The following is a 24,567-nucleotide window of genomic DNA, read 5'->3' as shown; positions in this document are numbered from 1 at the left end:
GGTGCGAATTGTCCTGATCGGAAATCGTCCATGTTTTGACAGTGAATTGTCTCGGAATCTTATGTTTGGGGTGAATGAGTCAACTCTTCGTAAATAAAGAAAGCAGAACATAGCATACGGGAGACAGTGAGGGCTAGTGCATCAGACTGTGCTAAAGTGACTCCACCTACGCCTGTGAATTGTCTTGGAACCGTATGTTTGGAGTGAATGAGTCAACTGTTCGTACAATAAAGAAGGCAGAGAATATAGCATACGGGAGGCAGTGAGGGCTAGTGCACCAGACTGATAGTGTCTCCACCTGCGCCTGTGCTTCTCAGCTTTCAGTGGTAAATTTCTTACATTTTTGTTGTTTTTCATACTTTATGCTAGTTTATTAGGTGTATGTAGTGCATAAAGAGTATTATTCAGATGTAATACACTTAATACACATGCGTAATTACGTGCACACATGGGCAGAACGTATACACGAATTTACCACACGCGAACGGTCTGGGAACGTAACCCTCGCGTGAATTAAGAGATTACCTGTAGTTAAAACTTACGCGGTTTCGCGCCGAATGCGCCACGGCTGGAACGAAACCCACACATTCAGGGCGAGCATGCTGTATATATATTGTGTGAGCCACATACACAGATTGACTGAAGATTTGATGGAGCCAATGGATATAAATCTAATAAACTAAAAAATATGGTTTGCCTCCTGTTGCTATGTAATAAGTATGACCTGTCAGGATGGATGTGTTATATACTAACAAAAATAAAGCATTGGAGATGAGGTCTGATTATATATATATATATATATATACAGTAAACCCTCATTATATGATGGGGTTCCGTTCCTGAAAACCCCATTGTATAGCAGTCCATTGTATAGTGAACCTGTTATAACATGTAGTCAATGGGGATACGTTCCCAGACCTGCCTAAACTCGCACATTCACACACCTTAACACTCACATACATGAAATATCCTTATGTTTAAACATGTAAAGTAACACGTTAATAATGAATAAAGAGGGGAAAAATATGAAAATAACAGTATGCAGTAGTTCTTACTATTACTTAGGTAAATAGGATTGTTGATGTCCCCTCCGAGGCTAAGGGACAGTTAGGGCCACACAGCCCTCACTCATCACTGGCAGAACTGGCTGACTGGGCTGGGCTGGCTGATGAGTCTGGACTGGCGGATGAGATTGGGCTAGCTGGCTGGGTGGGGCTGGCTGATGGGGCTGGACCAATCGATAAGACTGGGCTAGCTGGCTGGGCAGGGCTAGCTAATGAGGCTGGACCGGTGGACAAGTGTGTGTGGTCTAATGCCGACAGTGTGAGGACGTTTTTGTTGCGTTTGCATATTCACTGTTCACTGAGCCGCGGATGATCCATCGTTGTTGCAAATCGTTCCCATTGTATAGTGGGCATAGGGTACTAAAATTTTGACATTGAATAAGCGAAATATCGTACAATGAGGCATTGTATAGTGAGGGTTTACTGTATATATATATATACACACAGGGTGATGAAAAAAATGTTTTCACATATCTGAGGACATATTCATCAGACAAAAATAAGACTATACTACTCTATGATGGTTCTGGTGAGTATTTGTAATTTCGGAGATATTACACTTTTAAAGTTATCGATAGATAGAAAATAAAAAAGTCTCAGGAGTGAAAATGAAAATCTCATAGCTGACCCACGGCAGGAAGGCTAGGCCAACAATTGATAATGCGGTTAGAATGGTGGTTCTGAATCACTACGAATTTTCGAATGTTCAATGCATTGTTGTTATTATTTTTATTATTATTATTATTATTATTATTCTATCTAGTGGTAGGTGGAGGCGCTCACCATCCACTCACTCGATGTATTGCTGCTTTCAGGTGTTTGCCTTTTCCTCTCTTCCATCCTCCTTTCTTTCTATCCTCTTCTGTCTTTCTATCCTTCATTCTTTCCTTGTCCTTCTGCCTATGGGTGACTTTACACTCCCTCTTCTGTCTTTCTTTCCTTCATTCTTTCCTTTTCCTTCTGCCTATGGGTGACTGTACACTGAGTGACAAGCCAAATGGTTTCCTCTACACCAGGAAACCATTTACTACGCTGGGTGGTAACCACATAACCAAATTTTGGCACGTAGTTTTTTAGTGGGTAATTATTGCGCTCCAGTTGGATTGAGCCGGTGAAGGTTTATATCCAAGGGAAGGTTGGGGTTGATTGCTCATGTAATGCCACTCAGGGATGAGTGAGGCTGGTCACTCTCATCTTAAATGTCGAGACCAACTGCCTAGCCCCGGGCTCCTACGCTCCTCTTGGGGCAATGTAGGATTGGATGGGTGGAAGGATGGATTATTCTGTCTGTCTATCTATCTATTGCTAGACGCCTCAATCCTGTTCGGGGTGGCCACAAACAAATTGCCTCCACGTTACCTTGTCCCCCGTCATTTCACTGCCGTGCTCCCAACTCACACCCCCCCTCTCTCATATACATTTCCACCCCATTCCTCCATCTCATCCTCAGCCTCCCCCTCCCTCCCTCCCCCTCCACCTCACTTACATACACTCTCCTCATCAGTCTCTCACCCTCCATGCTCTCCACATGGCCAAACCACCTCAGTGTGTTCCTCCTAACGCTTCCTATCACATCCACATCCACACCACAACCCTCCTTTATGTCGACATTTGTCAGCCTGTCTCTCCATGTGACTCCACAGGCACCTCTTAAATAATTCATTTCCACTGCTTTCACTCTTAACTTGTGTCCTTCCAACAACATCCAAGCTTCACTTCCATACATTAGAGTTGGTATCACAATAGTGTCATGTAGTAACTTTTTCACTTCTATGCCCACTTCCTTGTTTCTTATCACTGCTTTCAAGGAACCAGCAACCTTTCTTCCTAGTTGTACCCTTTCAAGCACTTCACCCTCCAAACGTCCATCCATACTCATCACACTCTCCAAGTACTTAAACGTACTCACATTTTCCGTTTCCTCCTCATCCAACCTCACTGTACATTCACTGACTTTACCTCTCTCAAAGACCATCATTTTACTCTTCCCTACATTCACCTTTAGATTCCGTTTCTTATTTCTTACACACACTCCCAGGCTCATCCACCAAGCTTTGCAGCTCCCCTTTGTCTTCGCTTAACAACACAGTATCATCTGCAAACAACAGTACAGGGAGTTTCCACACACTGCCCTCTCTCACTAGGGCCACTCCAACATCCACTGCCCTACCTTGTATCTCTTTTATTACCCCATCCATGTACAGACTGAATAACCATGGAGACATGACACATCCCTGTTTCAACCCAACCTTCAAAGAGAAAAATTCACTCAGTTCACTATCCACATGTGCTTCAGCCTTAGCACCATCATGCATACTCTTCACAGCATTCAACAACTTCTCATCTATCTATCTATCTATATATCTACCTATATATATATATATATATATATATATACTGTATATATATATATATATATATTTATATATATGTATGTAATATGTTTTTTTTTGTTTTATTTCAGATGCTGAAGCAGATAGGTAGCAGTTTGTCAGTGGAATTTATTCAGAAGGTGTTGGGCAAGGAATCGCCTCTGAGACTGCTACGGGTCTCACCCCACCAGCCAGTGTGGCAGGCCACTCTTGATACCTTCCATGCAATCCTTGGTCTGAAAAATGTGCCACTACTGCAAGAAGCATATAATTATATTTTAGCTGATCTTCAGGTTGGTATTTTTCTTTGTATATGTGCCTTGTTATTCATACTTCAAGTGAGATTGTGAATGAATCTTAGATCGACAATCTGTTCACTCATCAGGTGATTAGGCATTTTGTTTTAGCCTTTGTTTTTCAGTGATGAGGGTGTTTGTCTGTTTCTATTGTGACACCTCAGAGAACGAACTGCGACAGTCTTAATCATCACAGTCGTCATCGTCATCACCATCGCCACTGCCACCGCCACCACGAGAACTGTCCGGCATGCTCAGTTTTCCACATAATCATACACACAGTAGAACTTGTTAAAGAAGATAAAGAAAAAACAAAAAACATAACGGAGGAAGAGAAGACAGAGTTCTGTTGGAGAGTTATGGATCTGAAATTGAGGAACTGGTACTGAAGGAGAGAAGGAGAGAGGACATAATAAAAAACAATGCAAAAAGATTGAAAGTGGCATACACTAATGTAGATGGTTTAATCTCAGCAAGGCTGGAAATAGATGATTTTTTGAGGGTTAATGAGCCAGACATTGTGTGCCTTGTTGAGACCAAGCTAAGAGAGAGTACAGAATTCCAAATAGGAGATGGGAAATACAAACCATGGAGAAGAGATAGAAAAGAAAAAAATGCAAGGAGGAGTGGTGATAGCAATGAATAACAACATAAATGCGGATAATGTGGAACTGGGAGAGGGTAGGGCTGAATTGATAAACATGGTACTAGAAACCAGAGGGAAAGACAAGAGAGACATCACAGTAACATATGTTCCCCCCCAAGACAAGAGCATGGAATGAGGACGAATATCAGGAGATGTTGTCGGACATGGGTAGATACCTACAGAAAGCAATTGAGAAAATCAGGAACCTGATCCTGATGGGTGACTTTAATTGTAAAGAGGTAAACTGGGAGGAGTGGGACTCGGGAAGTAGCGAAGATTTGTGGGGCAGTAAGCTGTTAAACATAGCACTGGACAATGTAATGACCCAGTAGGTCAAAGAAGAGACAAGATTTAGTGGTGATGACACACCAGCAAGACTAGATTTATTTCTAACCAAAGAACCTGATGCAATTTGATCTCTGAAATATCTGTGTCCTATAGGAGAAAGTGATTATGTAGTGATAGAGTTCCAAACGATAGAATGAAATAGGGAAACAAGAGTTGAGCTATACAGGCATGGAAGATACAACTTTGGGAAAGCAAGGTTTGCAAGATTGAGAAAATTTTTCGAAGAAGCAGATTGGCAAGATTTCTGGGAACCAAGAGAGATACAGAAGAAGTGGGATATATTTCTAGACTCCTATAATACGGGTGTGGAAAAACGTGTGCCAAAAGTTAGTGGGCAAGAGAACTGGAGAAATTACTCATTCAACAAAGGGTGTGATAGCAGAAATAGAAAGGGATAAGGCATGGAACAAATTGAGAGGTAATGATAGGACAAAGGAAGACTGTAAGAGAACTGGAAATGAATATACAAGAATATGTAAAGAGGAAGAAAGAAACTTCGAAAAAGGTATGATTGACATGGAAGAACTTAAATTGTTTTACAGGTTTATTAATGGTGAAACAAAAGGAAGGAATCAGTTAGCTGAAAGTAGAAGGAAATGTGTATAAAGATGCAGTTATGCAAGCTGAAATGCTGAGCAAATGCTTCCAAATAGTCTTCACCAGAGAAAGTGATTTTGTGGAGGAGGAGGGATTGACTAGAAATTTAGCGTTAAAAGAAGTAAAAGTTGAAGTGCAAGAAGTTTACAAATTACTGGAAACTCAAGATGTGAGGAAGGCCCCAGGACCAGACAGGATCTCTAATTGGATACTAAAGGAATGCAGAGAACAACTTGTGGATAAGATTCACAGTTTAATTATGTATTCTTTGGAAGAAGGGTAAGTGCTTTAGGATTGGAAGAGGGCCTGTGTGGTAATAATTTGTAAGGGAGGGATCAAGGAAGAACCCCTGAATTATCGACCGGTATTCCTGAGCAACTTGGTCAGAAAGTTGTACAAGAGAATCCCCTAAGACAGATGGATACAATATCTGGAGGAGATGGACATGTTGACCGAAAGTCAGTTTGGATTCAGAAGTGGAAGGTCGTGTGTTTCCAACCAGTTGAGTTTCTACTCAAGGGCAATTGACGTGCTACAAGGGAGAGATAGCTGGGTGGATTGTGTGTATTTAGATCTGGAGAAAGTCTTTGATAAGGTACCCCACAAGCAACTAATGTGGAAATTGGAACATGTAGGAGGACTGAAGGGGAACCTCGTGGAGTGGATGAGAGACTTCATGAGAGACGGGCAAATGTGGACGGTAAAAAAGGACACGATATCTGGATGGGGGGAAGTAACAAGTGGAGTCCCACGGGGTTCGGTGTTAGCGCCTGTAATGTTCCTGATTTATGTAAACGATATGGTAGATGGAATGAACAGTTATGCAAGGCTGTTTGCTGGCAGTGCAAAGTTCATTAGGCAAGTATAAGTTGAAGAAGACTTTAAAATGCTGCAGGAGGACCTGGATAGGATTCATGAGTGGGGCCAGATGTGGGAAATGAAATTCATTGCAAAAAAATGTAAAATATTGGAAATGGGTAAAAGTACCAAGAGACCATCACTGAATTATTTGATGGGTAATGAACCAAACAAAAAAGTGAGAGAAGAGAAGGACCTGGGAGTGCTGCTCCAGGATAATTTGTCACCCGAAAAACACATTAACAAGACAGTTAGAGAGACGTATAATCTCTTGACGAACATAAGAGTAACATTTCATTACATGGATGAGGAGGTGATGAAAGAATTGATAGAGGTTATGGTCTGCCCCAGGTTGTAATGTGCAGCAGTAGTGTGGTCCCCACATAAAAAGAATGATATCAATAAGATCAAGAGAATACATAGAACTGCAACGAAGATGGCTCCTAGCCTGGCAGATCTGTCAAACAGGGAATGGCTGGAAAAGCAAGCTCTGCCTACCTTAGCAGAAAGGAGAGAGGGGCGACATGATTGCAGTGTTCAGGGCCATGATGGGAGTAGAAAATTTTGACAAAGAAGATCTGTTATCATGGGATGGTAGAGTAACAAGAGTACACAGAATGAAACTGAAAAAGCCAGGTTGCGTGAAGGATATCAAGAAATACAGATTTCCATGTATATGCACAGACCTGTGGAATAGCCTGGACAAAGAGATCGTCCAGTCTAAAAACTTGAATGAGTTCAAAACAAAATTTGACTTGAGAAACGGGGATGGGACGCCACGAGCATAGCTCAATTCCTGGATAATCACAACTAGGTAAATACATCATTCTAGTCATCAATAAATTTAGGGTGTTTATTATTTGCTTCAAGTTTTTAACTTTGATGAACCAGAGTATCTTGCTGAAATGTTATTACCTCAGTTGGCATACCCAGCTGTGATATTAAGAAGCGAGGATGGTTCCTTGTGCCTCGATGAGCCCGCAGCGGTTCATCAGTTGTCCTCTGATTGCTCTCCCTGTATACAGCCCATCTGTCTTAAAATAAGTGGCCATTATTCATGAAGCAATTGACTTCTGTTGATATTTTTAAAGGGCAGATCAAAGCCTTTCAGTTGTCAAGAAGCTACAATTTTGGGAGAGGTGTTGTGATGGATGATTATAGGGGTTAATTGCTGTCACCTTTTTGTTGATGGAATCTGTATTGTACCTGAGTTATATCATAATTCTTGTAATTGTAAAATTGTAAGTGTGTGTTAACCCATGAATTGTGAGCCACAGCTCAGGCTGGGTAGCGTCGCGTAGCAAGCAGAGCTCAGGCTGTGTTGGCCGTGCATCACCATTAACTACTGCACCCCTACGCAAACTTACACATGATGCTATGCAAAGACGGAGAGAGAGAGAGATTTTTTCTTTTCACCAGATGATGCCCTGGATGTTTATCTTCAAGTTTATAATAAACAAAAACAAAAACAATTTTTTTTTTTTTTTCTTAATTTTTTGCACAGCACGGGGTGGGATAAAAAAAGGTACAGTAATCCCTCCAAGATCCGACATAATAGAGCCAAAGGCATGTGTGAGACTTGGTCTTGTTCAGGACATGGGAAAATGCCCCTGGACAGGTGCTTATGGACCCCGACCCAACCTAACTTTCAAAGCCACCTAATTAACTCCCCACTGGACCTTCACAGCACCTATTTAAGACCCTGTTCAGTCAAATAAGGGATAGCAGCCATGAAATAAATGAAAAGGAACCAGAGAATGAGGAATTAGAAGTATGGGTAATATTTAGCGGTGTACAGAGTACTTATGACACGTCCATGACCGTTACGATGATTAACCCGCCTCCTCTCAGTGATGAAGGTGCACTTGAAGCACGTACAGTAATCCAGTGTTGCGCTGCACTTAATCCTTTGCACTCTGAATTCTAGTTGCTTAACACTGCACATTCTTTTCTTACTTGCGCTGCACTTGAAACTCACCAGTGTTGCACTCTGCACTTAATCGGTTGCACTCTGAATTCTAATTTCTTAACTCTGCACATTCTTTTCTTACTTGCGCTGCACTTGAAACATGGCAGTGTTGCATTCTGCACTTAACATTTGGCACTCTGAATTCCGATTTCTTAACACTGCACATTCTGTTCTTAACACTGCATAACACTGTTAAGTCCCATGTGGTCTAATGGCGAGTTTTTGCTGTTCATTCACTGTCAGAGTCAGAGAGTAGGTGTTGCAGGTGGCCAAGGGGCCTGTCAAACTCACATCCAGTGGAGACTCCACCGTGGCCGATGTACTGGGCTGTGGCTCGGAGGTGGAAGGCATGCCTTGGCGAGGCATTGGTGTGGAGCCAGGGCTGGGCATAGTGGGGGTCACGTGCCTGAAGAAAGTGTCAGTGGTTGCTTGACATAAGGAATGGCGATTCTGGCGAGTGATGATGCGCTGCCTAAAGATGCACACTTCCTCCACAAGTCCCAGGGGCCCCATCTCCAGGTCTCAGTTTGGGTGTTCAAGGTAGGCCAGAATGAACTCGACGTGCTCCTGGAGTGTGCTTAGCTTGGGGATGGCAGGAATAGTGGCACGCTGAGAGGAGTCCGCATCATCCTCGCTGTCCTTGTCGGAATCTTCCAGCTGGGTACTTGTACCGGCAACTGAAGATGCAGTCTTGATATCAGTCATGATCTGATACCCAGAGTTGCCCTTGTCATCATTCAATCACTCATGCACTTCGTCCACATCCACCTCATCACCAGCCGCATGAAGATGCACATGAAAGTCATCCACATCAAAACCTAGAAAGTTGTGCACCACATCATCTCCAAGAAGCAGACAAGACCAACCACTTTCCAGAGTCTTGACAGAGACTTCCCTCCATGCACTGGCCTAGTTGTGGATGGCTGACTTGAGGTTGTAATGGCGAAGGTTTTCCAAAGTCTGCTGGCCTCGTGTGTCCCCTCCCTCCCTCCACTCGTCCTCGTCCTCGAGAACAACCATGACCTTGTCAAGGAACTTCTGACAGTACAGTCTCTTTGTAGCCACAATCACTCCTTGGTCCATTGGTTGGATAAGAGCAGTAGTAGTAGGTGGCAAAAACTAGCACCTAATGCGCCATTCTCAGCCATCAACTCCTTGTCGGATGGATGCGCAGGTACATTGTCCAGAAGAAGGAGATCCTTTACTTGGTTGCATAGGATTCCCAGTGTTTTCGTCTGATAATGGATGACCTCCTTGATGAAGTGCTGGTGAAACCAGTCATTGAAGATCTTGGCTGTGAACCAAGCCTTCACAGAATGGTACCAAATGACAGGAAGGACATCCATCAACCCATGAAGGCACCGAGGCTGCTTTGCACACCAACAATAATGGGCTTGAGATAGTGCATGCCATTAGCATTGGCACAACACAAAGCAGATATCCACTGCTTGGAGAGCTTGCGTTGAGGTACACGCTTCTACTTCTCTGCTAGAGTGTTCGGTGGCAGCGAGCGATAGAAGAGACCAGTTTCGTCAGTGTTCTAGACTTGACCAAGAGTGAGACCTTCCCTGTCGATCTGGCCCTTCATCTTCTGCTGAAGCTCTTCAACTCCATCCTCGTTGGCATCCAAAGCTTCGCCATGGGCCTTATGGTTGGTAAGTCCACAATGTAACTTGAAAGCAAAGAGCCACCCTTCGGATGCCTTGAAGTCTGGAGTGTATTGTATCCTAGTTAACTTCTCAGCAGAGGCCTTCAACTCCGTACCACACACGAGCACACCAGGGAGGGTACATATTCTTCCTTTGCAAATTGTGTTTGGTCTTCGATGCAAAGTCTGCCATGTACTGGGTGAGTTTGTCCTGGGATTTCTTGATAATGAACAAGGTAGAGCAGGCCAGGTTGAATTCACGAAGGATGCAGGAGGTCGACCATCCCGTGTCCACCTTCTCCAGTATCTCCCTCTTCTTCTCCAGAGTCAGAACCACTTGTTTCCTCTTCTCGGGCGGCGGGGCCATCGTCACACACATGAGTAAGAGGCAGTAGAAGAACAGCAGGGCCTGGAGCAGGTAGGGCACCACCACAAAAGTGAGCTTATGGGTGGCCATGGGACAAACGTGCAGTCATGACGGTAGGCAGGTGGGAAATGGGGAGGAGGCAGGGGCGCTCTGCCGGACGTCGGTGGAACTACGCCCCGAAACGCATCTGTTCATCACCACGCGGCAAGTTCAAAGTAGGGTTGAGAACATGTCCCCCTCCCCCCAAGACTCAAGCCAAAAATGCACGGGACTTGGGGTGTCTGGGACTTAGAGTGTCCGGGACTTGGGCGTCTGGGTCTTAAAGGGATTACTGCAATTGCACAATCCACAAATTAAGTACTGGTGAATTTCTTAAGAAGAACTGGCACTTTTGAGAAACAAAAGACCAGGTTATCGCGATTATTATGGTTTTTTTGTACACCGGGAAACCATTTACTGTGGTGGGTGGTAACTATATAACCAAATTATGGCGCTTGGTGGTTTAGTGGGTAATTAAAGTGCTCCTGTCGGATTGGGCCAGTGCAGGTTTGTATCCAAGGGGTGGTTGGAATTTATTGCTCATGTAATACCACTCAGGGATGAGTGAGGCTGGTCACTCATCTTAAACGTCAGGATGAACTTGCCTAGCCCTGGGCTCCTATACACCTCATGGGACAACACAGGATTAGATGATGATTGAATATGTAAATTATTGTTATTGTTATTATAGTATTATTATTTCTTTGAGAGAAATGAAGTCACTGAATGTATAGTGAGGTGGGATGATGAGGAAACGAAAAAGTGAGTTCGTTTATGAACTTTGGTACTGTGATGAGTAAAGTTGGAAGTTTGGAGGATGAAGTGCTTGAAAGGGTACAACAAGGAGGAAAGGTGACTGGTTCATTGAAAGCAGTGATAAGAATCAGGGAAGTGAACAAGGAAGTAAAAATGCTGCAGAATGATAGTACAGTATTGTGATACCAACTTTAACGTATGGAAGAGAAGATTGGAACTTGTTGGAAGGACACAAGTCAAGAGGGAGAGCAGTGGAAATGAGTTATTTGGGCAGACCATGTGGAATTACATGGAGAGACAGACTGACAAATGAGGAAGCGAAGGAGCTTTGTTATGTGGATGTGCATTTGATAGAAAGTGTTAGGAGAAATACATTGAGGTGGTTTTGCGATGTGGAGAGGATGGAGAGTGAGAGACAAATGAGGAGAGTATATGTGAGTGAGAGGGATGGGGAGATCGAGGATGAGATGAGGGATGGAGTGGTGAAGTATATGAGAGAGTGGGGTGTAAGTTGAGCGGAGGGCATCGAAATGGTGGGGGACAGGGCGACATGTAGGTAATGTGTTTGTGGTCACCTCGTAAGGGATTATGGCATCAGGCTGTATACTGGTAGAACAATATTATGTGTCATAGTGCACTTTTTGTAGCCTGCAGCACACCTTCCATAATCTCACCTAATCTTTTAAATTTTCCCTGTCTCCTGATGGCACAAAGCATGTGTTTATGCTTACCGAGTGCCAGAGGAAGGATGACACAACCATTGTACTGTGTATTGGTGGTTTATGCACTTTCCACCTGCCTGGGCATTAGTTGGTTAGAATATGTTCCTATAATGAAAAGCAAGGTTTCTTTAGCTGTAACTGGATGAAGTTTTGTCTTATATTTAGTTTGTATTACTCATAATGTAGCATAATGGCTCAATTTATGAATATAGAATATCCATTTCAAAGTTCTTGTTTAGCTTTTTAGATATAAATAGATACATACATACCAAAAAAATGATGGCATGCTTCCTCTTAGGAAATCCTTATATTGGTATTGACTGTGGTACAGCTGTTGTTTCCTGTGAACTGGAAGCCAAACCAAATGCTGAAACCAGGTACAGCACAACAGTGTCTGAAAGCTGTTGTGAGAAAAGAACTTGGAGATTTGTAATAAGATCAGTAGCAATGCAGAATCTCAGTTTGGAGTGACTGTGTTTGTGTTTGAATGTTTTCTGCCTAAGAATGATGACTTGGTGTCAAGTACCTGGCTTACAGCCACACTTCGTTCATGGTAGTACTTCTCAGGGCCAATGGTAGCTACCATCTCCCACAAATTTAAACTCGGTTCATTTTTTCCTTCAGTCCATATCCCCTTTGGCCCTTTTCCTCACAGAACCACAAATCTCACCCTCTACCGATATATCTCCATTTTGTTTTCCCGGTTACCATCTCCTTACAAACTTTCGTAACAAGGGCGGCACCTGTTGTTATATCAGATCCCAATATGCAGTTGACACTATTTTAAACTTCACTTCATCCAGTTTTGATTACTCATTATATAAATTAAATTGCCAAAACATTACCAAATATATCTGTGTAGTTTATCGTTCCCCCAATGCTTCTTCGGAACCCAGTGTATTTGATTCCATATCCACTCAGTTGAGTAACCTTGACCTTGCCCTTGGCAATGAAATTACCATTTTGGGTGATTTTAACATACACAATGTTGAATGGTTATTGCATTCTGCCCAGACTGACGACGCTGGTCTAGAATGCGAGCTGTTTGCGGAATCGTTTAATCTCACCCAGTTGGTAAAGCAACCAACCAGAATACCTGATAATCCTGACCATAATGCCCATCTCTTGGATTTATTCTTGACAAATAATCCAGATCAGTACAGGATAGAGGTACTATCACCACTTGGATCCTCTGACCACAATCTCATCAAAGCCTCATTAGTTAACCCTCCTACACCTCCCCATTCTGAACCTGTCAGGGTGACCCGATGGCACTTTGACAGGGCAGACTGGGATGGATTTAGAAATTATCTTGCTGATGTTCCATGGCAGTCTTTCTTCTCTAGTGATCCCAATTCTACCCAGTCCCACATTTGCGACTTAATACTAGCTGGTATGGATTTATTCATACCAAGTCAACAATTCACTAAAAGATCAAACTCTCCAAAATGGTTTGATGGCAATTGTGCCAGAGCAACAGCCCAAAAGTCATTAGCATATAACTCTTACTTAAAATCAAAAACATCTGAATCACTCTCCCAATTTAAAATTGCTAGAAATCATGCAAAAGCTGTATTAAATCTATCTAAATCAAACTTTCTTCAAGAGCAAGCATCAAAACTACTTAACAACCCTAATGACAATAGAATATTCTGGTCAACTCTTAATTCTTTCAATAATAACTTTAACAAGTCATCTTCCATTCCCCCACTAAAACCTTCAGATGGCAGTATTACAAATGACCCACGTGGGATAGCAGATATCTTTGCTAGTACCTTTGCCAGAAACTCTACCATAGATGATACCAGCCAGAATGTCTCAGTACTTGAACTTGATTCTCCCGAAATTGCCCCACTTAAAATACAGTACAGGCAAGATACGTAAAATCCATCCTAGACAATTTACCTACCAACAAAGCTCCAGGCCCAGATGGAATTCCGCCAATTGTTCTGAAAAAGTGTTCCCCTGAACTTGCCTCTGTCCTAGCTAAATTATTCAGACTATGCATACGTACTTCTTTATTCCCAAATTCATGGAAAGAAGCCAATATCCACCCAGTTCCGAAGAAAGGAAGTTCGTCTGACCCCTCCAATTACAGACCAATAGCTGTCACATCTTCTCTTGGTAAGTTATTTGAAACTTAAATTAATAAGCATATTGTTAAACATCTTGAATCCAACAACTTAATTAGTGATAGACAATATGGTTTTTGCCACGAAAGATCCACCATTGACATACTCAATCTCTTAACTCATACCATCCATCAATCAATTTGATCTTTTTGGAGAAACTCATGCAGTAGCTCTTGATATCTCTAAAGCTTTCGACAGAGTATGGCACCGTTCCCTGCTGTCCAAACTCCCTTGCTATGGACTAATGTCTTTTGTTCCTTTGATTTCTTCTTATCTTAGTGACAGGAAAATAAGAGTAAAAGTAGATGATGTATATTCGAATTTCCACTCAGTTAACGCCGGCATGCCGCAGGGATCAGTTCTGGTGCCAACCCTATTTCTGGTTCATATTAATGATCTCTTATCTGTCACTCACAGTCCCATTCACTCATATGCAGATGAATCAACACTACATAGTTCATTCACACTCAGACATCCATTTACAAAGTCTAATATCTCTACCTCTCAACTCAGTACAGCCATCTCCATAAATCAAGATCTGTCTACAATCAGTGAATCGGGACAAAACAACCTTGTCTCTTTTAATGCTAGTAAAACTAAATATATACAGTTTACTAATAGACAGATATTGCCAGATTCGTACATTACCTTCAGTGCTACTAATATTCCCATCTCCAAAAGTATTGAAATTCTTGGTGTCTCACTTAACAGTGCCCTCAGCTGGACCTCTCATGTCAGATCACTTGCTAAAACCGCCTCAAAGAAACTTGGATTATTGTACAGAGTCCGTAACTTCTTCGCCGATGAGCAGTTAGCTATAATTTATAAGAGTCATGTGCGCTCTCAGCTTGAATATTGCTCACCCTTGTGGAATGGTTGTGGAGAGGTTGCATTAAGACAACTAGACAAAATTCAGAATAAAGCTGTTAGAATCATTAACAACCCTACCATTACATATAAACTACTTCCCCTGCAAGTAAGAAGGAATGTTGCCTCCCTTGCATTATTTTACAGATATTTTTTTGGCAAATGCTTAGACGAAGTTGCGTCCATGGTGCCACCTCTCCATGCCTTCCCTCGTGCTACACGGGCATCTGGTAGCGTTCATAACTGGAATGTCACTCAACCATATTGCAGAACTTCTGCCTATCAGAATTCTTTCATTCCCCGAACTGCATCTCTCTGGAACTCGCTTCCCCAGAATTGTTTTCCTCCAAATTTCAACCCACAACTGTTCAAGTCTAACTGTTACAGATATTTTATGAACAGAGGACACCAGTAATCTGGTGTATGGATTTTTTTTTTTTTTTTACCCATTTGTTTTTCCTTCCTTCATTCTGTTATTTATTTAAAAAAAAAAAAAAAAAAAAAAAAAAAAAAAAAAACTATATAGACTGTCTCATTGTATCTGTTTATTTGCAGAGCTGATTTTATGTTTACCCTGGGTTGTTTTCTGCTTTGTAGGAATGATACAAACAGTATTTTTGCACTTAATTTATGCATTTCTCATACTCTTTCCTTCAGATTGCTCATCACGTTCTCGTGCCCAATGCAGAGGATTTCACTTCCACAGCAGTACTCACCGGAGTTGTGTATACTGAGAATGAGGCTTTGATCTTACTCATGTACTACATGACAGTACTGGCCGAGGTAAGATTCAGCTTGTGTTTTTGGTACTAAAAATTTAAGTGCTGTTTTGTGCTACTGATAAACATGTAAAGGAAGTGGAGACTGGAATAGCTCAGAGAAGAAAGATGCTTGCTGCTTTAAGAGTCCTGATAAAGAGTAGAGGTCTGAGTATGGATGCTGTGAGGTTTGCTTGAAGGTACAGTATGTTAGTGTTTTCATTAAATATGAGTGAAACTTTGGATTTACAGTATATAAGATTTAAAATTCATAAGGAATAGCAGTAGAAATGGGATTAATGGGGATGAATAATACTGTACAGGTAAAGTGCTTGGAGTGCATAGGGGAATATGAGGAGCTCTGAGCCAGAGGGGCGACCGTGCATTTTGCTTATCTTCGGTACTGTAATTAGTTGTTAAACTTTGACATGGCTAATTATACAGTGGTAAAATTATACTTATATGCATTTTATTGTTTAGCTTGAAAGTGCTAGCCAAGATGATTAAAATGGTGGTAAACATGACATGTTTAAAGTATATTACAGTTTGGTAATTAGATGTCAAAGCAAATAAACAAAATGCACGGTCGCCCCTCTGGCTCGGAGCACCTCATATACAGTATTTATTTTGATTGATTATTTAATTACACAAAAAATATCATGGTAGCATAACAGCAAAGGTCATTGCTGTCATACAATGGAAGTACAAGCTGAACAAGGATGGCTAAAATATATATGTATATTCATCTATCTATCGATTGCCAGATGCCATAATCCTGGAAGGGATGGCCACAAACAAATCGCCTCCATGTCACTGTGCCCCCTGCCATTTCACTGCCTTACTCCCACCTGTCACCCCCCTCTCTCATATACCTCTCCACTCCATCCCTTTGGTTCATCCTTGGCCTCCCCCTCCCTCTTCCCCCCTCCACCTCACTCACATACTTTCTCCTTGTCAGTCTCTCGCTCTCCATTCTCTCCACATGGTCAAACCACGTCAGTGTGTTTCTCCCAACACTTCCTATCACATCCACATCCACACCACAATGCTCCTTCTCTTCCTTATTTGTCAGTCTCCATGTGACTCCACATGTTCCTCTCAAATAACTCATTTTCACTGCCCTCACTCTTGACTTTTGTCCCTCCACCAAGGTCTAAGCTTCACTTCCATACGTTAGAGTTGGTATCACAGTACTGTTATGTAGTAACTTTTTCACTTCCATGTTCATTTCCACTTTCTTATCACTGCTTTCAAAGAACCAGCATCCTTTCTTCCTTGTTGTACCCTTTCAAGCACTTCACCCTCTAAACTTACATCCTTACTCATCACACTACCCAGATACTTAAATGCACTCACATTTTCCATTTCCTCCTCATCCATCCTCTCTGTACATTCAGTGACTTCATTTCTCTCAAAGACCATAACTTTACACTTCCCTACATTCACCTTTAGATTCCGTTTCGCATACACACTCCCAAACTCATTCACCAAGACTTGCATTTCCCCTTCGTCTTCGCTTAACAGTACAGTATCATCTGCAAACAACAGTACAGGGAGTTTCCACACTCTGCCCTCTCTCATTAGGGCTACATCAATATCTGCTGCCCTACCTTATATATCTTTTATAACCCCTTATGACCGATGCAGCACGTTTGTGTTTTTGTGTAATTTGACACACCAGCCTATCCCGCGTGGTCAATAAAGACACAAAAAACTGGGGGAGGGTAACTCCACCCCTTTGGTGACGTATACTGGATCAGACCAATCAGAGCTAGAGTGTCTGGGGTGGTATGGCATGATTGCCCCCTAAGGTGGGGGAGAAGGAACCCCCCCACCACCGTCACTTTACCTCCCTCAGCCCCATTGCGTCACCTCCACATTGTCCCCTCCTAACCAACCATACCCCAACATACCACCTACAGCGGTGTGTGTGCATAACAATTCTTCTTCCCTCTGCCTCCTACCCCTCCCTCTTCCCCTATCCCTCCATCCTCCTCCCCCCCACCAGCCAGACACACTCCACTTCCACTTTTCGCCTGGCTTGTTTTATTGCTATGGGCGTATGCCACACTGACATTCATGCCTAGGGAACACTTCACATTTTCACTAGTTGTGTATACACTCAACCCCCTGCTATCGCGCCTAATTGGTCACAGGAAATGCGCGTGATAGCTGAATTGAACAATCAGTGGGAAAATTTCTAATTGGTTTTTCGGTGGCCCATTTTTCTAACTTTTAACCACTTTATGTCTACGATTTCCTACCAGTCTCTCCTCTAACATGAAATAAAGCATTATTGTATTAATAATAACAGTATAATGAATAAATAAGCAACATAAAAGGCCATCAAACTTTTAAAAGGATTATGGCTTGGTTGGTTTGATGGGTTCCGAGGCTTGGGAGTGGCTTAGTTGCCGCCAGATCTCTTTGGCTGTCTCCATTTCTTTAGTGTCCACAGCTAAAGGGGGTATCACATGGTACCTTATATCAGGAATGGCTGAGGAACATTTAAGTGGAACAAAACTTGGACGCTATCACACACGTTCCTCACCCTGTCGTCAGAGCCCCGTCTCAATTGTAAACACGTGATTGCTTTATCGACATCACAGTTTTTTCAGCATAAGAAATATTAACTCTTTATAAGGGTTTCAAAACGATTGATATTCATTCTAAAATACAATATTAATAAGTATACAGCGTAGGAAGGGAAGAGGTTGTGTAGATGTAGAGTAGGATACTTACTGACAGAGTTATGGAAAGAACAGAGGAATTAGTTGGAGAAGAACAGGGAGGCTTTAGGAAGGGAAGAGGTTGTGTAGATCGGATATTCATTCTTAGATAATTAGTGGAAAAGTTTCTAGAGAAGGGAAAGAAGTTGTATGCGGCTTTCATGGATTTGGAGAAAGCATATGACAGAGTGGATAGACAAGGATTTTGGAAAGTAGCCAAGAAACCATTTACAACGCTGGGTGGTAACCATATAACCAAACCATTTGTGCCCCCTACGTGTCAACAAGTGGGTTGGTGGAGGGTTAGTGCCCCTCCCCGTAAAACAAATAACTCAAGTCAAATGGCCACCCCTTATGGGATTATGGTGTCTGGCAATAGATAGATAGAGAGATTCAGCGTTAGGCTAAATTTCAATGCTGTAGTACGAGAAATTCTTTCGAGCCGAATGGGTTTTGGTCACTGTTTTGCCCGTCGTGTCCTCGGCAGGAATCCGTTCAGATGCATTCCAAATGCCCACGCTATAATCAGGAATTTTACCACGTTACCGTTCCGATTAACCATCGTATCCTCTGCAAACCTCGTATGAAGTGCCGTGTGAATAAGTTTCGCTTAGCCTGTCTTCAGACTCGACGCGTGATAGCGGTCTTGGGGTGCGTGATAGCATGTATGGTTGTGCATTTGATGTGTGCGTGATAGCAGATAAGCATGATAGCTGAACGCGTGATAGCAGGGGGTTGAGTGTATATAATTTTTTACCGTAAATAATACATTTTCTGTACATATTCTATTTTCGCCTATGGGGGATTGGTAACTTTTTTGCATATTTGATGGGTGATTGTGCAACAACTATATGGTCAGTCTGGCTGAAACACATTTTCAAGTGTGTAAATTCAGTCTCTTGAAATGGGGAAGAAAAATTTTTTACATTGGTGAAAGTCGAAAAATCAATTCTGTTTTGCAGTTGGAGAGACAGACCTGCTGAGCGAATTGCGTTCTTTAGGGGATAACCACATCCATATACAGATTGAACAGCCATGGAGATATGACACATCGTTGTTTCAATCCAGCCTTCAGATAGAATTCACTCAGTTCACTGTCCACACACACTGCATCCTTGGCACCCTCATACATACTCTTCACAGCATACAACAACTTCCCATTTACTCCATATATTCTTTATCATTTGCATATTCCCTGTCTATCCACCCTGTCATTTGCTTTCTCCAAATCCATGAAGGTCGCATACAACTTCTTTTCCTTCTCTAGAAACTTTTCCACTGAAAACCTAAGAATGAATATCTGATCTACACAACCTCTCCCCTTCCTAAAACCTCCTTGTTCTTCTCCAACTAATTCCTCTGTTATTTCCCTAATTCTGTCAGTAAGTATCCTACCATATACTTTTCCCATTACACTAAGAAGACAAATTCCCCTATGATTACCACACACGTATTTTTCCCCATTTCATTTGTACATACATACAGTACATACATAGATCATCTAATCCTGTGTTGCCCCATGAGGAGCATAAGAGTTCTGGGCTAAGCAAGTTGGTCCTGATATTTAAGATGAGAGTGACTTGCCTTTCTCATCCCTGAGTGGTGTTGCATGAGCATTAAGCCCCAATCACCCCTTGGATATGAACCTGCACCTTCTCAATGCGGTTGGAGCACCTTAATACCACCAGGTGCCCTAATTTCGTTATATGGTTACCACTCAGCATAGTAAATGGTTTCCTGGTGTGCAGGAAACCATTTGGCATGTCACTTGGTGTAGAGTCACCCTAAGAACAGGGGAATAATTATACTGTACCTGACTTCCAATCCTCCAGGACTTTACCTTCCTCTCAGGCCAAGCTGGACATCTTCCATATCTATTTGAGTACTGTCTCCCCCCCCCATGCCTCAGCATTTCACCATATGCTCCGTCAATTCCTGCGGCTTTTCCCATTTTAACTTTCTTCATTGCCACCACACCTTCTGTCCTATTGATTCCATCCTCTCTTCTCACCTCCCTCCTTCTCCCAGCCATTCCCCAGCCACTTACACTCGCATTATGTTCATTCTTGATGTTGAACAATTCCTTAAAGTGTTCTCTCCATCTGCTCACTTTTTCTCCCTTCACTAGCATCATACCATTTTTATCTTTCACTCCCCAACTTACTTCTTTATCACCCTAACTCATTACCTCCTTCCAGAGCATTTCCTTACCTTCCCTCCACTTTATGCTCAGATTTCTTCCAAATTCCCCGGCCACTCTCTTCTTACTCTCTCTCTTACTAATCTTTTCACCTCAATCTTCCTCTCGACATATAACTCTCTCTGCCTCTCAACTTCCTCCACACCCCTATTTCTCATCTTGTCACCATATGCTTTCTTCTTTTTCACCACAGCCTGTCTCACCTCTTCATTCCACCATGCCATTCCATGCACTCCCATTCATCTCCTTGTCTCCCCACACACCACCTAACATGCCGCTCGAATTTCTTCTTTGAATGTCTTCACACACCTTCCACATCCCCCATTTACTCCACATCATATTTACCCAATTGCTCCTCCATTTTTCTCTTATACTCATCTTTTTTCCATCCACTTGCAACCTTTCTACCCTCCTTGTATAAACTACCTCCTCCTGTCCTTCCCTTCTCCTCCTCCTCCATTTCATTTGAACCCTGACTTTCACCACCACCAAGTGGTAGTCAGAAAGTCCACTCTCCTAACCTCTGTATGCTCTTGCATCTATTACACACCATCTCATTCTTTCATTCACACACAAATAATCAATCATTGCCTTCCATTCGTTCAGTTCATTACCCTTCCTTCTCATTGCTCACCATGTATACTTGTAGATCATTTTGTGTTTAAAGACGATATTGGCTATCACCAATCCCCTCCCGGCACAAATGTCCACTAGAGCACTGCCACTTTCATCCACTTCCAGAGGCACACCCCACTCACCAATTACTCCATCCACCTTCACATTCCCTAATTTTCTATTCCTATCTCAAATCGAAAGCACTCTCTCATTCCATTCAAACTTTTCCAGGCACACTTCCACATTTGTCCAGAACTCCTCTTTCACTCTACTTGCTTAATCTTGCGTTGGTGCATACATACACATAATTGCCCTTATTTGCAGTCCAACTTTCAATCTTACCCACACAATCTTTGAACTGATGGATCCATACTCTCTTATATTCTCCTCCTGTCTCTTGCACAGGATAGTACAGATTCCTTCCTTTGCCCTCTCATTCTCACCCACTCCTGCACATATACCCCATCCATACTCCCATTCTCTCACACTCTCACCTCACTATTTAGTTTCAGTTAATCCACATACATCCACTTTTGCATCCTCAAGCACCTGGACAATCTTTCTCTCTTTCATCTCATCATTCACACTTCTTACATTCCATGTTGCAATCCTTACCAGATCCTTTGTTCGGTCCTTAATCATCACCTGTTGGTCAGTCCTGGTCCAAGGCTTCTTGTTTGTATATTTAGTTAGTTGTTTTCTGGGGAGGGCCATTAACCCCTTGCTGTCACGTAGGGAACAGGTATTGGTTGGTTATATGGTTACCACCCAGCATTGTAAATGATTTCCTGGTTTACAGGAAATCATTTGGCTTGCCACTCAGTGTGGATCTACCCTAAAATAGAGTACTGCTACACTAAGTGTGTGGATGATGGGCACCCCCTCCTGCCACACAGTAAGGGAAAATACTTAATCTGTCACTTTGTACGTGTACCTCTTCGAACCCTTTACCAGCCACTTGCTTTGTCCCCAACTGTAGACGGGTATCATTCGTATTGTTCCATTTTTAAAGTCTTCAACATGCTTCCGTGCATCTCTCTTGGTTATCTAATGGCAGCTCTCCACGGTGCACGATCTCTGGCATCATCCTAATTCATTCTCTTATTCCTGATGTCACACTCTCTGACCTTTTCCCAGGTCTTTTTTGGTCAGCCTCCTGCATCCTGACCCCCATCATTCACACTTCTCACCTTCTTCACTGTCAACCTCTCTCTTCACAACATGCCCAGACCATATCACTCTACTCCTCCCCATCTCAACACCATCACACTCCAGTCCCATCCATCCTCTCAACTCATCAGTCACATCATAGACCTGCCCCCCAGGCTTCCCATTCAAGGCTGCACTTGACACATCCATCTAATCATTGTCATTTCTGTATGTTTGAGCATACAAATATCCTCTTCCTTTTACTGCCCAGGTCTCACCATCATCCATCCATTGCCAGACACCATGTATCCCAAATGGGGTGGTCAAGGGCTTAGAGTTAATTGTTTTACCATCATACACTCCCAAAATATGCCACATACAAAGATCCCTTAGCATGGAGGGAGAGCCCTCTCAGTGTCAGGAGAGGCAACAGCTCCCTGAACTTCCTCTATCCACTCTTTACCAGAGCCACACAGCCAGCTTAAGCCGAGCTCTAGTACATAATGTGTCCCCCAGATAAAAAACTTACTCTGAAGAGACTCACCACCAAGTTCAGTTCCTTTAGACCTCATGATCTCTATTTGCTCTCATTGACACACCACACACATGAAAGTAGGCTTTATTTCACATTTGTGTGTGTTCTTACTTAATTGTTCTTACCTAATCGTATCTTTACAGGAATGAGTCAAGCTCGTATTGTCCCGTGTCTTAAACCATATTTATCGTACATATCCTTAAATTTGTGAATTGTTTTGGCACACACTATTTCATTCGGTAGTGCATTCCATTGATCAATTGCTCTGTTTGGGAAACTGAATTTCCTTACGTCTTTATCACCTCTCTTCTTATGCAGTTTTTTGCAGTGTCCTCTTGCTGATGCTTCTCCATATGTTAAGTAATCATTTATGTCTATTTTCTCCTTCCCTGATATGCACTTATACAGCATTATCATGTCACCTCTTTTCCTTCTCTCCTGTAGTGTTGGTAGATTCAGTTTATTTAGTCTTTCTTCGTAGCTTAGGTCCCTTAAGCTTGGTATCCATCTTGTAGCGGCTCTTTGAACTTTTTCAATCTTGTCTATGTGCTTTTTGAGATGAGGACTCCAGACTACTGATGCATATTCCAGGGTTGGTCTAATGAATGATGTTATTATCCTTCTTAGCATGTCTTCATTTATGTATGTGAATGCTATTCTCATATTTGCAAGCAGTGTATACATGTTCCGTACCTTCTCGCTGATGTGGTCATCCGGAGATAGTCTGTTACTGATAATCACACCTAGGTCTTTCTCTCTTTCTGATGTGTATAGGGTTTTATTTCCTAACTTATAATCCCAGTCAGGTCTTTTTCCACTTTTACCAAACTTGATTACATGACACTTGTCCACATTGAATTCCATTTGCCATGTACTACTCCATTCGTGAAGTTTATTTAATTCTTCTTGTAGCTCTTTACAAGAGTCTGTGTTAGTAGGTCTCCTTTGTATTTTTGCATCATCTGCAAACATATTCAGATAGCTCTCATTTCCAGTGTTACTGTTTATATCATTTATATACACTAAAAACATGATTGCTGGCAGCACTGAACCCTGTGGTACTCCACTAGTCACTTCTTTCCATGATGAGTAGTTTCCTCTTAGTACTGTTCTCATTTCTTTTTTAATGAGAAAGTCTTGCATCCAACAAAACAGTTTGCCTTGAATTCCTCCTTGATGGTACAGTTTCCATAAAAGTCTTTGGTGTGGTACTGTGTCAAAAGCTTTCTTGAAATCTAAATAGATACTGTCCACCCATCCTTCCCTTTCCTGTATTGTGTTTGTTAGTCTGTCATAGTAGCTCAACAGATTAGTAACACATGATTTTCCTTTTCTGAAACCAAACTGTCTTTCTGTTATCATACTGTGTTCTTCTAGATGATTTACCCAAGCTTTTCTTATAAGTTTTTCTAATACCTTGCTTACAACACTGGTCAGTGATACTGGTCGGTAGTTGAGTGGATTTTGTCTATTTCCTTTCTTGAATAAGGGGACAATATTTGCTTTTTTCCAAATATCAGGTAGTTTACCATGACTCAAGGATTTCTTGAAAATTAAAAATAATGGCTTACATAACTCCTTTGCACATTCTCGTAATACCCAACATGAAATTTCATCAGGACCACTTGCTTTTCCTCTGCCTAATCTACTTAACTCCTCCTGTATTACTTTTTCTGCAATTTGTATATCTGGTAGTATGTGTGGACATGCGTGTTCCACATAGTCGCTCTCAAAATTTTTTTCTTCTGTAAAAACTAATTGGAAATTCTTATTTAGTGCTTCACAAATATCTTTCTCTTGTGTATAAGTGATTCCCTCGTCCGTAATGGATTGTATTATATCTTTTACTTTAGTTTTACTTCTGATATAGCTGTAAAACAGCTTTGGTTGATCACTACTT

General features: G+C 42.0%; 1 protein-coding gene across 1 annotated transcript in view; it reads left to right on the top strand.

Annotated features, from left to right (window-relative positions):
• The window catches only part of nonC (serine/threonine-protein kinase Smg1), a 1,312,439-nt gene that overhangs the window by 223,739 nt on the left and 1,064,133 nt on the right, over nt 1-24,567 (top strand). The window contains exons 10-11 of the mRNA XM_080284159.1: nt 3,529-3,729; nt 15,339-15,464. Of these exons, the coding sequence (XP_080140285.1) occupies nt 3,529-3,729; nt 15,339-15,464 (327 nt within the window). The remainder of the gene's footprint in view (nt 1-3,528; nt 3,730-15,338; nt 15,465-24,567) is intronic.

Source organism: Coenobita brevimanus, chromosome 100 (genome assembly GCF_032717465.1).
Source record: "Coenobita brevimanus isolate Jiangsu-jjx chromosome 100, ASM3271746v2, whole genome shotgun sequence".
Classification (NCBI taxonomy): domain Eukaryota; kingdom Metazoa; phylum Arthropoda; class Malacostraca; order Decapoda; family Coenobitidae; genus Coenobita; species Coenobita brevimanus.
This window is presented reverse-complemented; position numbering and strand designations above follow the sequence as displayed.